The sequence below is a fragment of the Aotus nancymaae genome, unplaced genomic scaffold (genome assembly GCF_030222135.1).
Source record: "Aotus nancymaae isolate 86718 unplaced genomic scaffold, 86718_ANA_hifiasm-v0.15.2.pri h1tg000067l, whole genome shotgun sequence".
NCBI classification, from domain to species: domain Eukaryota; kingdom Metazoa; phylum Chordata; class Mammalia; order Primates; family Aotidae; genus Aotus; species Aotus nancymaae.
The window spans coordinates 884,588-899,076 of NW_026988482.1; the positions used below are offsets into that span (position 1 = coordinate 884,588).

Genomic DNA, 14,489 nt, shown 5'->3' on the forward strand with positions numbered 1-14,489 from the left:
CCGTATTTCATTCAATCTAAAATCACCACTGAGTGCCTGAGAACCTGACAGCACAGAGGTACAAAGCAGGAAACATCTCCTGCTCTTGAGGCCTCTACCATCTGGTGAAGAGAAGACATTTACTCATATTTATATTAAGTGAAAACTGCTAGAAGAGGGGTATAAAATAAATGCCACAGGAGAGTAAAGGAGAAACCATGGCTAGCTGAGTTAATCAAAAGAGAATTAGTCTTGAAAGAAAATGTTGAGAGCTCCAGATAGGGAAAAGGCTGTTATTTCAGGGGAAAGCAATGAAGATCAATGACAGGTAGAAAAACAGTGAGTATTTCAGGAATTGTGAGTCTTCCAGTTATACAGAGTTTGTGAGAAAAAGGGAAAATAAGTAGAGAAAAGCAGACTGGGTTTAAGCTGCAGTTTGTTAAGCTAATAGTATGAACTCCTAAGTAATGTTAGCCACTAAATTTGTTTTGTTTTGTTTTGTTTGTTTTTAAACAGAGTCTCACTGTGTCACCTAGGCTACAGTGAAGTGGCACGATCTCAGCTCACTGCAACCTCCACCTCCCAGATTTAAGTGATTCTCCTGCCTCAGCCTCCCAGATAGCTGGCGTAACAGGTGCACAACATCACGACACTGGCAAATTTTTGTATTTTTAGTCAAGACGGGATCTCACCGTGTTGGCTAGGCTGATCTCGAACTCCTGACCTCAAGTGATCCACCCACTTGGACTCCCAAAGTTCTGGGATTACAGGCGTGAGCCACCACTCCCAGCCTTGTTTGGAATGTTTATTTTTCACCATGGTATAAAATTCAAAAAATAAAAAAGGATATACAGAAAAGAATTTTAACAGCACCTTCCTGGGCCTATCCCCAGCCACCCAGTTCCTTTCCCTATAGGTAAATAACACTATCAGGTTTTTGGGTAGCAGTCATTACAAGGTTTTACAAAAGGGAAGATCTATCTGACAGTGCGGTGTAGGATGGAATCTAAAGAAAATTCTTTAAAAATCAGTCGGCATCATCAGCATAAGAGTTGAGGAGAACCTAAAGTAATGAACTGATCACAAGGATGGGCGGGAAGACTACGTAACATAGATTCCTGGGTGATAGTTTCATTTTTCTATAAAGATTAATAGTCTTGAGAAAACGTTTAAGGAAAGCAAGAACCATTAACATTGTTTTCAAGTTATATTTTAAGTTAAAAGTTTACTTTATCAATAGATAAATTATTTTTATATTAAACTTCTTTAAGGAAAAGAATTAAGACATTTGGCTGGGCGCGGTGGCTCACAGCTGTAATCCCAGCACTTTGGGAGGCCGAGGCGGTTGGATCACCTGAGGTCAGGAGTTCAAGACCAGCCTGGCTAACATGGTGAGTCCCCTCTCTACTAAAAACACAAAAATTAGCCAGGTGTGATTCTGGACGCCTGTTCTCCCAGCTACTTGGGAGGCTGAGGCAGAAGAATCACTTGAACCTGAGAGGCAGAGGTTGCGGTGAGCCAAGATCAAGCCATGGCACTCCAGCCTGGGCAACAAGAGTGAAACTCTGTCTCAAAAAAAACAAAACAAAAAAAAAGAATAAGACAATTGGCCTAGCTTTATGTCAGTTGTCAATTATATAATTTTATGTACGCCTTCCTAAGACACACATTTTCTATATGATTGTGGTCAAGTATCCCAATTAGAGCAACAACTGAGGCTTCTTCTACTTTACAATTTTAGTGGCTCTTGGGATAAGAGAATAAATGTGTAACTTCTTTTATTTTTTATCCTCATCTGGATTTTTTCTTTTAAAAATAAAAAATAAACAGGAGAGAGCTGGCGTAGCAACTTCTATTAAAAAATAGAAGTTTCTTGGTTTAGACATTTCCCATTAAGATTAACCAAATCAAAGGAACAAGTAACCCACTGTGGCAGCAGATACACCGGCTACTGCCAGACAATGGAAAAAGCACAGGCTGCACCGTAACCTTATTCACGTAGTGGATGGCAGCGATGACCAATCTAACTGCAGGCCAGGTGGCAGCCGTGCGTGTGCCTGTGCACCTGCAGACAGTCAACCTGCACATTCGAGCACACACCTTGCTGTGATGGAGTCAAGAGGGTAAAGGATGTATTCAATAAAAATATCTTTGTTTCATATGATTTCCAGTATTTGTGAATTTATGTAATAATTATAGCAATATCCAGTAACTTGCACATAGAAGATGTTCAATAAATACTTGCTTATTAACTGAAATTTCAAGGTTAATATACAGTAAGAATGCTTTGGGCATATTTAAAAAACAATGTGTGCAATGTCCTACTGCAAAGAAAAGAAATCCTCTTCTAAACAGTTGTCCTGGAATCTCTTAAAGAGTCAATGAATATTCTTAGTGAAAGCAGCATGTTCATTTGAGACACAGTTTCTACAAACGCTTCATGAATATAGTTTGTTTTTAAACAAAGAAAATGCAAATTATGATTCTTAATGAAAATAATTCTGTGACAGTTTAAAAATGACAGGTACAAACCTGGAATCGTATCCCCAATGCATAGCATAGATTTTAGCCAGGTGGCCCCTCAGTGTACGTCTTGTTCGCATTTGTATTCGACCCACGGAATCCATATTTGATGTAATCTTTTGAAAGCAACAAAAATGTTATTCTTTACCTTAGTCATAGTTCATGAGATAACCTGAACTAGAAACAGTGAGGAGGCAAAACAACAGACATAAAAGTAAATTTATAGTAATTGAAGGTATTTCATAGAACTGTTATGGGATCAAATGTTCATAAAAAATTATGATTAGTGGGGCCGGGCGCGGTGGCTCACGCCTGTAATCCCAGCACTCTGCGAGGCCGAGGCAGGCAGATCACGAGGTCAAGAGACCGAGACCATCCTGGTCAACATGGTGAAACCTCGTCTCTTCTAAAGACACAAACAATTAGCTGGGCATGGTGGCGCGTGCCTGTAATCCCAGCTACTCAGGAGGCTGAGGCAGGAGAATTGCCTGAACCCAGGAGGCGGAGGTTGCGGTGAGCCGAGATCACGCCATTGCACTCCAGCCTGGGTAACAAGAGCAAAACTCCGTGTCAAAAAAAAGAAAAAAAAAATTATGATTAGTTTAAAATAATCCTATGTGCTATTATAAATAAGAATGCCTTCTTCAGACTATTATCTAAAAACAGATAGACCTCTATGCTTTAGTAAAAAACCAGCCACAAATAAAAATCTAGTAGCAAATGATCGCAGCAAACATTGGTAATTTTAACTGTCTGTGAGAAAGCCAATTTTATATTTGTAGAGCACGTAAATTATTTCCTTAATATAAATGATCAATATTAATTAAACAGGAAGCCTTCCCAAGAGTTATTTTAAATGTCAGTTTTCTTAACTCCTCTTACTATCATTCCCAACCTAAGAGTTTTCATAAGAAAAAAACCAATCAGGATATACCAAAAAGAATCAGAAACTACTTAAAAAGAACATAAACTATATGAATCTATATATACATACATACCTAAATACATATATATATATATATATATTTCTTTTTTTTTTTGAGACAGAGTCTCGCTCTGTCTTCTAGGCCGGAGTGCAGTGGTGTGATCTTGGCTCACTGCAACCTTTGCCTCCCAGGTTCAAGTGATTCTTCTGCCTCAGCCTATCGAGAAGCTGGGATTACAGGCGCACATCACCATGCCCAACTAATTTTTGTATTTTTTTTTTTTTAGTAGAGACAGGGTTTTACCAGGTTGGTCAGGTTGGCCTCAAGCTCCTGACCTCAGGTGATCCTCCCACCTCGGCCTCCCAAAGTACTGGGATTACAGGTGTGAGCCTCTGTGCTCGGCCTTGAATCTGTATTTTTATAGCATTTACTTTTCCATAGACATCTATTTTAACAACATATTTTAAAAAGCGCTGGGCGCAGTGGCTCATGCCTATAATCCCAGTACTTTGGGAGGCCAAGGTGGGCGGATCATGAGGTCAAGGGATCGAGACCATCCTGGTCAACATGGTGAAATCCTGTCTCTACTAACAATACAAAAACTAGTTGGGTGTGGTGGCACGGACTACAGAATCCCAGCTACTCAAGAGGCTGAGGCAGGAGAATCCCCTGAACCCAGAAGGCGGAGGTTGCAGTGAGCCGAGATCACGCCACTTCACTCCAACCTGGGCTACAGAGCGAGACTCCATCTCAAAAAAAAACAAGTACTCTCACTGTATAGCATTTGACAAATTACAAAGTGCTTTTATACAGAAATTTCATTTAACTTTTTTCAATTAAGTACTAATACGAGAATCTGAATGTCATTTGCCTCAGTGTCAAATTATTTCACGTGAGTTACCAAAATGAAATCAAGAGAAACAATTTACCTGAACAAGCGTGGCATCATTACATGCTTTCCGAGCATCCTGAAGTAGAGAAAGATGATTATAATGCATTTAGAAACCTGTGGAATAACTAAAGTGATACTGTTATTGAAAATGTAGATCTGCAGATTTACTTTTCACTGTACCACATAATCTAAATTTTTAAAATTGATACAAAAATCACATAACCTAAATTGAACCATTTTAAGGTATAAAATCTAGTGGGTTTTAGTATCACAATGTTGTAGAACCATCACCCAAAAAAGAAACCCCGTATCTCCCAATTCCTTTTTCTCCCATAGCCCTTAACAATCACTAATTTACTTTCTTTCTCTATGGATTTGTCTCTTCTCAACAAAATTTGAGAGATGTCAATAATAATTTGAGACCTCAAATTTTTATACAAACTGAAGAGGATTATCAAAAGGAAGACAGTGAAACAGAAATTAACAAAAAATTAAAGACTGCAAAAAACACATTTAATAAACAAAAAAATTTTAAACCAAACTTACCAACTTTTTTTCAAATTTATTAGTTAAAAACAAATTTAGAGGATTTATATACATAGAAAACTAAGAAGTGTGATTAAATCCTTCCTGCTAGGCGAACTTTCTTCCACAAAGGCTGCAGCAGTATCCTCTTCAACCTTGTTTTCTCTATACAGTGTTTAAGTACTTGCATACTCCTGAGCAAGGAGAAGGCACACAATGTTTGTTTAAGAAAATGGCCCAAATGGACAGTGTGTTCCTGCCTGCTTCAGCTTACAGCACACACTGGATGGCAGACAGGATCCTTCTGGCTGCCCTTTCGACCTTTTTATAGCCACTTGGAATATTTCTATGTAAGGGTGTTCACAAGTAGTTGCACAAAATATATGATTTGATTCTTTCATTCTTAGCCAAACTGTGGGTTTAAAGACATCATCTGTAAGGAATAACATAGCCCACTTTCCTATAATGAAAAGAGTTTCCAGAAATGACACTGATGGGCCTGAAACACGTTCCAAAATGGTAGAGTTGAAGACCAAATTCTTAAAAAAGGTTTATTTCAAGCTTTATTAAAATGAACTATCATTGTTTAGGCTCTCTTTCCTTTTTAATTTAGTCAGTTGTTTAAAAAAAATTTGTTGAACTCTATGTGTGAGGCACTATTCTAGGCTCCAATAGGCATCAAAAATCTCTGCCCTCATTGAGCTATTAGTAACACAATTTAAAAACTGCAAATGAAAACTGTTGAACTATAGTAAAAATTGGTAACAAAAATTTAAATATGTTGGTATACAATAATTCTACAAACATGTTAGCAGCAGTTACTTGCAAAATTACATCATGCAAAGATTCTACTTACACCGAGAACTCTCTCTTATGAACGTTATTATCCATTATAAAACAAAACATAAGGCCAAGCATGATGGCTCACACCTGTAATCCCAGCACTTGGGAGGCCAAGGGGAAAGGACTGCTTGAGCCCAGGAGTTTGAGAGCAGCGTGGGTAAAACAGTGAGACCCTGTCTCTATTAAAAACAAACAAATATTCTCACTGTAAGATCTGGCAAAAAATATAAAAAATTTTAAAAAAGAAACTAAATATTACATTAAAGCCTGAATTCCAAACTGTCCAGCACCACAAGAAACACAAAATCTGATAAGATCTTTTGCAAAAGAAGGATGATATATACTTTTAGAAGCACAATTATTTGCATTTTTTAAAATTTAAAACAAATCATCTATTACAATAAATAGCCTACATTTCTATCATACCATGTATTTACACTGCAGTTAGGTAAAAATATAGTTAGATTATATTTCTGGATCGGAGGGGGAAGAAAGGAAAGGTTCTTAAATACGGTGTGACAATTAAACTGACAAGAAAAGTACACAGCATTTCACATACGTGTGGTTACTTGCAATCATGGGAGCCCCTGTGCCCATTACATTGTGCTTGGGATGCTAGTGAGACAGGGAGGTTAAGACACAGAATTCTCCACGTAGGTGCACACAGTAGGGGCAAATGCGCACAAGGAACAACAAAACAAGGCAGGCGTGGCCAGCTGTGTAACCGACGTCCAACATGCTGAATGAGTGAAAAACACCAGACTAAGTCCTCTACTGCTATTGCACTTAATTCTTTGCAGAAACACATAAAGTGGAGTACCGGTTCTCCTGCTCCACAGCAAAGATACTGATGAGCAGTGGAGTTAAGAACCTTGTCCAAATTAATGAAAAGGTGGAATCCATGGCTGTTTGACCATGGCTTGCTGCCTTCCAATAAAAAAAAAAGGGTAAATCCCAGTGAAGGCCTCTTGGAGGATTAGGACTCAATGGATAGGATTTCGAAAGGGCAAAACTGGACCAGAGGTAGTATAATTCCAGGCCGAGGGAACAATTTGATAAAAGGTAACAGATAAGAAAGAGCAATGTGTGTTCAGGGAACCAGCCTAGTATGGCTACAGCACAGGTCACAGGAAAGGACATTAGTAACGAAGGTTAGGAGAACCGGCCTTACGCTACAGCAGAACACACCTGGTCTGAATCCTAGATCTGTTACCTGGGCAACTTATTTAATCTCACTGAGCCTCAGCTTCCTGAACTATAAAATGAAGTAACACCATCGACTTCACAGAGTCGGCGTGAGGATTAAATGAGATGGACATATGGCCACATGGTTGGCCAGTCACCGGCTCCTCCTCAGCATCTGGACTAAGTGACACAAAGTAGGGAGAACAGAAATTCCATTGAGCGGATGCAGTAACATCGAATTCAGAGGTGAGCCTGCAAAGCCTTCTGCAATCATCCCATTCAAAATCAGTCTCTCCTTTGTTTTGAAAGCTTTGTTCAGATTCCTAAGATTTCAACTCAGAATTCTTATTCACATATAAATAATTAACTTCCTTAAATTTCTGGCAATAAGTCTGTCTGGTTATGACTTCACTCAGAATCAACACTTTTCTGGTGAATGTTCTTCAACCATCCTGGTTTTTCCTAATCCTTTCTTCTCTTTTCTTGTATCATCTTTGTATAGATTTTTTCTTTTCTTTTTTTTTTTTTGAGACAGGGTCTTGTTCTTTCATATGGTTAGAGTACAGTGGTGTGATCATGGTTCACGGCAGCCTCGAACTCCCGGACTCAAGCAATCCTCCCACCTCAGCCTCCTGAGTAGTTCGGGGATTACACGTACAAGCCACTGGACCTGGCCTACTCTTCACTTTTTTATTTTATTTATTTTTTTGAGACAGAATCTTGCTCTGTCGCCAGGCGCCAGACTGGAGTGCAGTGGCGTGATGTCAGCTCACTGCAACCTCTGCCTCCCGGGTTCAAGTAATTCTCCTGCTTCAGCCTCCCGAGTAGCTGGGACTACAGACACACACCACCAGGCCCAGCTAATTTTTGTATTTTTTAGTAGAGACGGGGTTTCACCATATTGATCAGGATGGTCTCAAACTCTTGTACTCTTCACTTTTAAATTAGACGAATTCTTCAGAAACAGCTATTGCGAGAGGTTCAAACCGGGAAGGACCACAGCTGTGCTCCAAGTTAGAGATTCTCCCTGCTTACCCCTGTACGTTGTCTTGGCTTTTACTTTTCTCTGGGAAAAGCAGTAGGCAGCTGCCAGGCTACTCACAACTCAAAGCCCCTTTCCTCCACCCTGCTTATCAGCAGGCTGCCTACAAGATGGCACGTCTGTATCCTTTCATTTTTAGCTCAGCCTTCCTTGATATTTCTCAGTGCTAACCAAGTCCAAGGAGGCATCTGTTCCCATTGTTCCAGAGAAGGGACCACGGTGCTGTCTCCGAGACAGTGCTCCCCACGCAGACGCCTCCTCTCAGAGCCTCCCCATGTGCTGCTTCACTGCATTTGGCAACCCCTCCCTAGCCTATTATGCTTTGAGGCTTTAGAGTCTCTTCATTTTGTTAAAGCTGGAGTCTGTAGTTGTTTCTTATCCTCCTTACTGTTTTGATTCCAAGAGTAAAAGGTGTCAGACATGTTTTGATTCTGCCACTAATAGTTTTACTTTTTTTTGTTTTGCTTTGAGACAGAGTCTCACTCTGTCACCCAAGCTGGAGTGCAGTGGCACGAGCTCAGCTCACTGCAACCTCCGCCTCCCAGATTCAAGCCATTCTTTCGCCTCAGCCTCCTGAGTAGCTAGGATTACAGGTGCACACCACATGCCCAGTTAATTTTTGAATTTTTAGTAGAGACAGAATTTCACCAGGTTGGCCAGGCTGGTCTCGAACTCCTGACCTAAGGTGATCCCCCTGCCTCAGCCTCCCAAAGTGCTGGGATTAATGATTTTCTTCAATTGAATGTACAGATTAGTATTTTCCTAGTGTATTACATTGTGATGGTATCTACATTATTGTTTTGCACCAAAAATCTATGATTCTAGGCGTGTAAATAGAAAGAGAATTACGTCTGTCTTCCATACAGGCCACTCTTCTACGCAGGTACTTGTTAGCAACGGTTTTTGAAGAGTTCTTTCGAGATATGCTAAACACAAATAGACCTTAGTTCTTACTTCACATGAGAGGAAAAAAATAGACCATTTCTAGCCCTAGAAATTATTTAATATAGACTGATAAACTAATAGGCAAATTCTGTACATTCCTGGTACTGAGTAAGCGTTAAAATTCTGAAATGAAAACGTTTTACCTGAATCTGATTCCGCAGTTGTTCTGCCTCTTGCCTCAACTGTTCCAGCTCGCTCATCTTTTCAATCTGTACCTCAGGAGTTAATGAGTGAAAACAGCTGTTAAAAAGTAGAGAAAGGAAGATTCAGTTCTCTATTCACATCTTAATCTAGTTGTAAGATACTGACATATAACTGCTTTTTGGTCCTTCTGAAATTCAACTGAGGTGGTCAATTATCACTACAACTTAAAGATGCTTAGTAAATATAGATTGAGGTTATTTACTGAAGATCTTACACAAGAACATGATCAGAGGATGGAGGAGAAATTCCAAGTTGTAGTATTCAAGACTGAATTATGGGGAATTAGTACCAAAATGGAGTCCAGTGAGAAATATTTTACAATAGTTCAGAGGGCACCAAGACACTTCTCCACTGGGATGTCTGGATCGGCACCTCATACAATACTTCAAAACTGAACACCACCACACCCGCAAGCCTTCCCCATCTCAGGAAACGGCACGTCCATCCTTACTTACAATTGTTTAAGCTAAAAATCTGGGAGCAATCCTTCTCTGTTTAATATCCTCCCCATCTAATCTATTAGCAAATCATGTCAGTTATTCCTTAAAAAATTATCCAGGTTCTAATTCTGATTACCTCCACTTCTACTGTCTAGGTCCAAACCACCATTATCTCTCACCCAGTCCCCTTTCTACTGCCCTTGACCACTCTCTGGTCTAATTACAGCAACTAGACACCCTTTTAAAATACAAGTCACTTTAAATGTTCCAGTGGTTTTCCATTCCACTAAACTTACTGTGACCCACAGAGCCCTGTATCATTACACACACACCCCTCTGACTACTTCTATCACTCTCACACTTTTCCAGCTGTTCAAAGGCTTCTCTGATGTTCCTTGAACACACTAGGCAGGCCCAGTCTCAGTGTCTTTGCGTTTGCTCCTGCCTCTGCTTGGACAGCTCTTGTCCCTGGTATTTTAATCACTTGCTCCCTTACATCTGCTCAAATGTTATCTTCTCAGTGGGATCTTTACTGACAGCACGAATGCACCCACACATGCTCCTCTTACCCTATCTTTTTTTCACTATAACACTCAACGCCATCTGGCATGTATTTACTTATTTGTGGTCAATTTCCTTCTAATAAGATGTGAAGGGCCGGGCGTAGTTCACGCCTATAATCCCATCACTTTGGGAGGCCAAGGTGAGTGAATCACTTGAGGCCAGGAGTTCAAGACCAGCCTGGCCAACATGGCAAAACCTCATCTCCACCAGAAATATGAAAATTACCAGGTGTGGTGGCACATGACTGTAATCCCAGTTACTCAAGAAGCTGAGGTACAAGAATTGCTTGAACCTGGGAGGTGGAGGTTGCTATGAACTGAGATCACGCCACTGCACTCCAGCCTGGATGACAGAGCAAGTCTCTGTCTCGAAACAAAACAAACAAAAAAAAGATGTGAAGTTCCTTGAGGTAGGGTCTCTGCTTTATTCTTTGTTGTATCCCCATCACTTAAGATACTTTAGTCTCCACTAAATAAAGCAACCTGAAATAGCTTAACAAAGGAATATTCATTCTAAGGATTTAGGATGAATCATAGAACTAAAAGACAGGACTATTACTACCTCAAAAAGATAATAGAGGCTAGAAACTAGGAGTCTTCCTTCTCTACCTGTCCTCTTTTCTCTTCATGTCTTCCTTGGTTTTGTTCTTTCTACAGAGTAACTTTCTCTGCTCCCCTAAGTACAATACCCAAGCTTCTATCTCTTCAGGTCAAGATTATAGCCCAAAATGACTGTCCCAAGTCCAAATTCCTATAAAAGACTGATTCCCCTCATGAGCAAGAATTTGGTTTTGGAGTGTATCTTATAATCATCACATCAACTATGGTACAAATATCTGTTTATTATATTCAGACAAAAAAAAACAGTATCTGTTTATCCTTTCAGAATTCACTTTGTATTTTTGTCCAATTAAAAAATAAATTTATCGGGATTGACTGGAATGGCATTAAGGTATAAAACAGTTTGAGAAGAACTAAAATCATTCTAATATTCCATTTCCAATGTAATATTGTGGTATATTTCTGTTTATCCAGATTTTCTACCTTTTATTTATGAGTCTTAACCATTCCCTCATTGTTTAACAATTTAGTATGCTTCTCAGAGAGGGCCAGACTGGATAGATTATAGCGGTCTGGAATATCATCCTGCCGAACTGAAGATAAGCAGCATGTGGGCTCTTTAAAGTCACAACCTTCGCTTCCCTTGCTGACCATTCTTGAGATATCCCTGGCCCAAAAGTCCTAGAAACCCTGATTGGTTTTGATACCTCTTTATTTTTTGGATCCCAAAAAATTATGGGTAAGCAGAACTAGTTTACATCTCTCCTACTAAGTTGCTAACATACTAGAAAGAACTATCAAGAGACCCTAGAGGGCCTTGAAACCATTTTTAAATTTGCATTTATTATTGATGTTGTTATTTGTAGAGATGTGGTTCTAGCTACATTGCCCAGGCTGGCCCTGAACTCCTGGGTTCAAGCGACCCTCCCACCCCAGCCTCCCAAAGCACTAGGACCACAAGCATGAGTCACTGAGCCCAGCCTGGGTCTGAGAACTTTTAAACACATTCAAAATTACCTGTTACCCACCCTACTGCTGTCCCACCCCCAAAGCCACACACACATACAAGTGACCTTCTGAAGCAGGAGCTATCTGTAATAAGTTACTTGGATAGACTATGATCCATACCAAATCAGTGAGAACTTCAGGCTGAGTGCCCCTAAGGATGGAGGTGCCATGAATAGAAACAGAAACAAAGAAAAAGCAGTTCCCTCAACCACCACCACCACCCCGTGGACGGGGCACTACTGGGAGAGGCCATCGGTCACAGACCCTGTGCCTTCCTGCACATTCTGGCTGGGAATGCCAAGAATACAAGTCCCTAGCGGCTGTTACTTGGGCCATCTCTCAGGGTTGTTTTGCAACGTGCAACCTCAAGGAGTAAGACAACGTCTCCTCATGGAACAAAGAGCAGAATGGCTTCTATTTACTGTAAAAGTGGCAAAAGCGCCAAGCTCAGTGTCTGTAGGCTCTGATGCAAATCCAGCGCCTGTGCAGCATCCATCTGGGCCCACCTGTGTCACCCTGTGGGCGCTGGAACACGGGGAATCAACACGGCAGCGTCACACCATGCTACTCGCTGTGAGTAATCAAATATTTTGTCTCCAACCATGGAGTCTCACGAAACAGTAACACATTCATCTATTAGCTTGTAAGTAGGTAAAGATCCCAGGCCCTTTGCAGTCATTGACACGTGGTTCATAAGAAAAAAGATGAGGGGTCCAATGTGGAAAACAGTGAGACTGTGGCTCATCCCTTCTCATCCAGGCTTCATCCAGTACTTCATCAGGCATTCTAGGTCCAACACTTCAAGCTTTTTCACAGGACCCTAGCATGCCTGCCCTTCCACCTTGTCATATTCAACAGCAAAGGCAAAATCCTGGATTAAATAAGATACCTACTTTCTTTCAGCCAACACATGGCCAAACATGGATTCAGAAAGTCAAACAATGGTGCATTATCAGTTCTAGTACAAATTCACATCACCAATCTCAACTAGGCCCTCGAAACTAGCTGGCAACCCTACACAGCCTCGTATGCACTGCTTCCGCTCTTGGTATCAAATAGTTAAACTCCTTTGCAATCTTTTCAAGATTTTGACCTTCTCAACAACCCCTCTTGCAGCAGATGACCTTACCATCCATATCATGAAGTAGAAGCCATCAGACACAAACTCTCAATTTTCTACTACTAGATATGGAAAGCTATACATACATAACTGACTCATCAGATTCCCCATCTTCCTTCTGTGTGTGGGCGGGGGAGAGGGAGGGAAGAGGGGAGAGGGAGAGGGAGAGAGAGGGGAAGGGAGGGGGGCAGGGAGGGAGGGGGGAGGGGGGAGAGAGAGAGAGTGTGTGTGTGTGTGCGTGTGTGTGTGTGTTAAGTCTCACTCTGCTGCCCAAGCTGGAGTGCAATGGTGGTGAACTGCAGCCTTGACCTCCCAGGCTCAAGCAGTCCTCCAGCCTCAGCCTCCCAAGTAGCTAGGCCCACAGGTGCGCACCACCATGCCCAGCTAATTTTCTTTTTTTGGCAGAGACAGGGTCTTGCCATGTTGCCCAGGCTTGTTTTAAACTCCTGGGCTCAAGCAATCCTCCCACCTCAGCTTTCCAACGTGCTGGATTACAGGCGTAAGTCACTGTGCCTGACCCTTCCTTTCTATTATAATACAGTAGCTGACTTCTCTCCTGTTTGGGCCAATTCCTCTACTGGTGATTCATTCATTTATTCATTCAGAGACAGAGTATCACTCTGTCAACCAGGCTGGAGTGCAGTGGAAAAATCATAGTTCACTGTAACCTCAAACTCCTGAGTTCACCCAATTCTCCCACCTCAGCCTCCCCCAGTAGCTGGGACTACAGGCATGCATCATCATGCCTGGCTAGTTTTTTTTGTTTTTTTAAGAAATGGGGTCTTGCTACATTGCCCAGGCTGGTCTTGAACTCCTGGCCTCAAGTGGTCCTCCTATTTTGGCCTCCCAAAGTGCTAAAATTATAGGCATGAGCCACCACGCCCAGCCCCTACACCAGCTATTTAAACTCTCACCTTGTAAGTAATCTTTTACTTACAGTATATTCAATCTCTTATATTTTTCTCATTTTAGTCTTTTTTTTTTTTTTTTTGAGATGGAATGTCTTGCTCTGTCGTCAGGCTGAAGTGCAATGGTGCAATCTCGGCTCACTGCAAACTCCGCCTCCTGGGTTCAAGCGATTCTCCCACCTCAGCCTCCCAAGTAGCTGGGACCACAGGCATGTGCCACCACACCCGGCTAATTTTTGTATTTTTAGTAGAGACGGGGTTTCACCATGTTGGCCAGGATGGTCTCGATCTCTTGACCTCGTGATCCACCTGCCTCGGCCTCCCAAAGTGCTGGGATTACAGGCCTGAGCCACCGTGCCCGGCCCTAGTCTTTTTATTAATAAAAATTTTATTTTATTTTTTTATTATATTTTAAGTTCTGGGGTACATGTTCTAACACAGAGAAGAAAAATTACTATTAGTATCCCCAATATTCATGTAGGTTTAATAAAATATTAACTTTTTTTGCTATATTTGCTTTATCTTGTTTTTGTCGAAGTATTTTAAAGTCAATTACAGACATCAAGACATTTTAGCCCTAAATACTTCCGTATACATCTCTAAAAATATCTACCAAACCACAATACCATTATCATTACTACCAAAATTAACAGAAATTATTTAATATCTAAAACCCAGCAGATTTTCAAATCTCCCACAACTATTCCACCGATGTCTTTTTACACCTGATTTGTGCAAATCCAGATCAAATTCAGAACTATATGATACATTTAGTTACGTCTCTTGTCCCACCATCTAGAAGTATCCATCTCCTACCTGCTCTTT

At 40.9% G+C, this 14,489-nt stretch overlaps 1 protein-coding gene across 4 annotated transcripts in view; it reads right to left on the minus strand.

Annotated features, from left to right (window-relative positions):
* GNB4 (G protein subunit beta 4) overlaps positions 1–14,489 on the minus strand; it is a 118,814-nt gene that overhangs the window by 14,523 nt on the left and 89,802 nt on the right. For 3 of the 4 annotated variants that reach the window (XM_012472260.3, XM_012472261.3, XM_021674527.2), the window contains 3 exons: positions 9,004–9,100; positions 4,358–4,396; positions 2,512–2,618 (listed from right to left, as the gene is read on the minus strand). In XM_012472260.3, coding sequence (XP_012327683.1) covers positions 2,512–2,618; positions 4,358–4,396; positions 9,004–9,100 — 243 coding nt within the window. Of the gene's footprint in view, positions 1–2,511; positions 2,619–4,357; positions 4,397–9,003; positions 9,101–14,489 lie in introns of those variants that run through there. The other variant, XM_012472263.2, reaches the window with a different exon arrangement.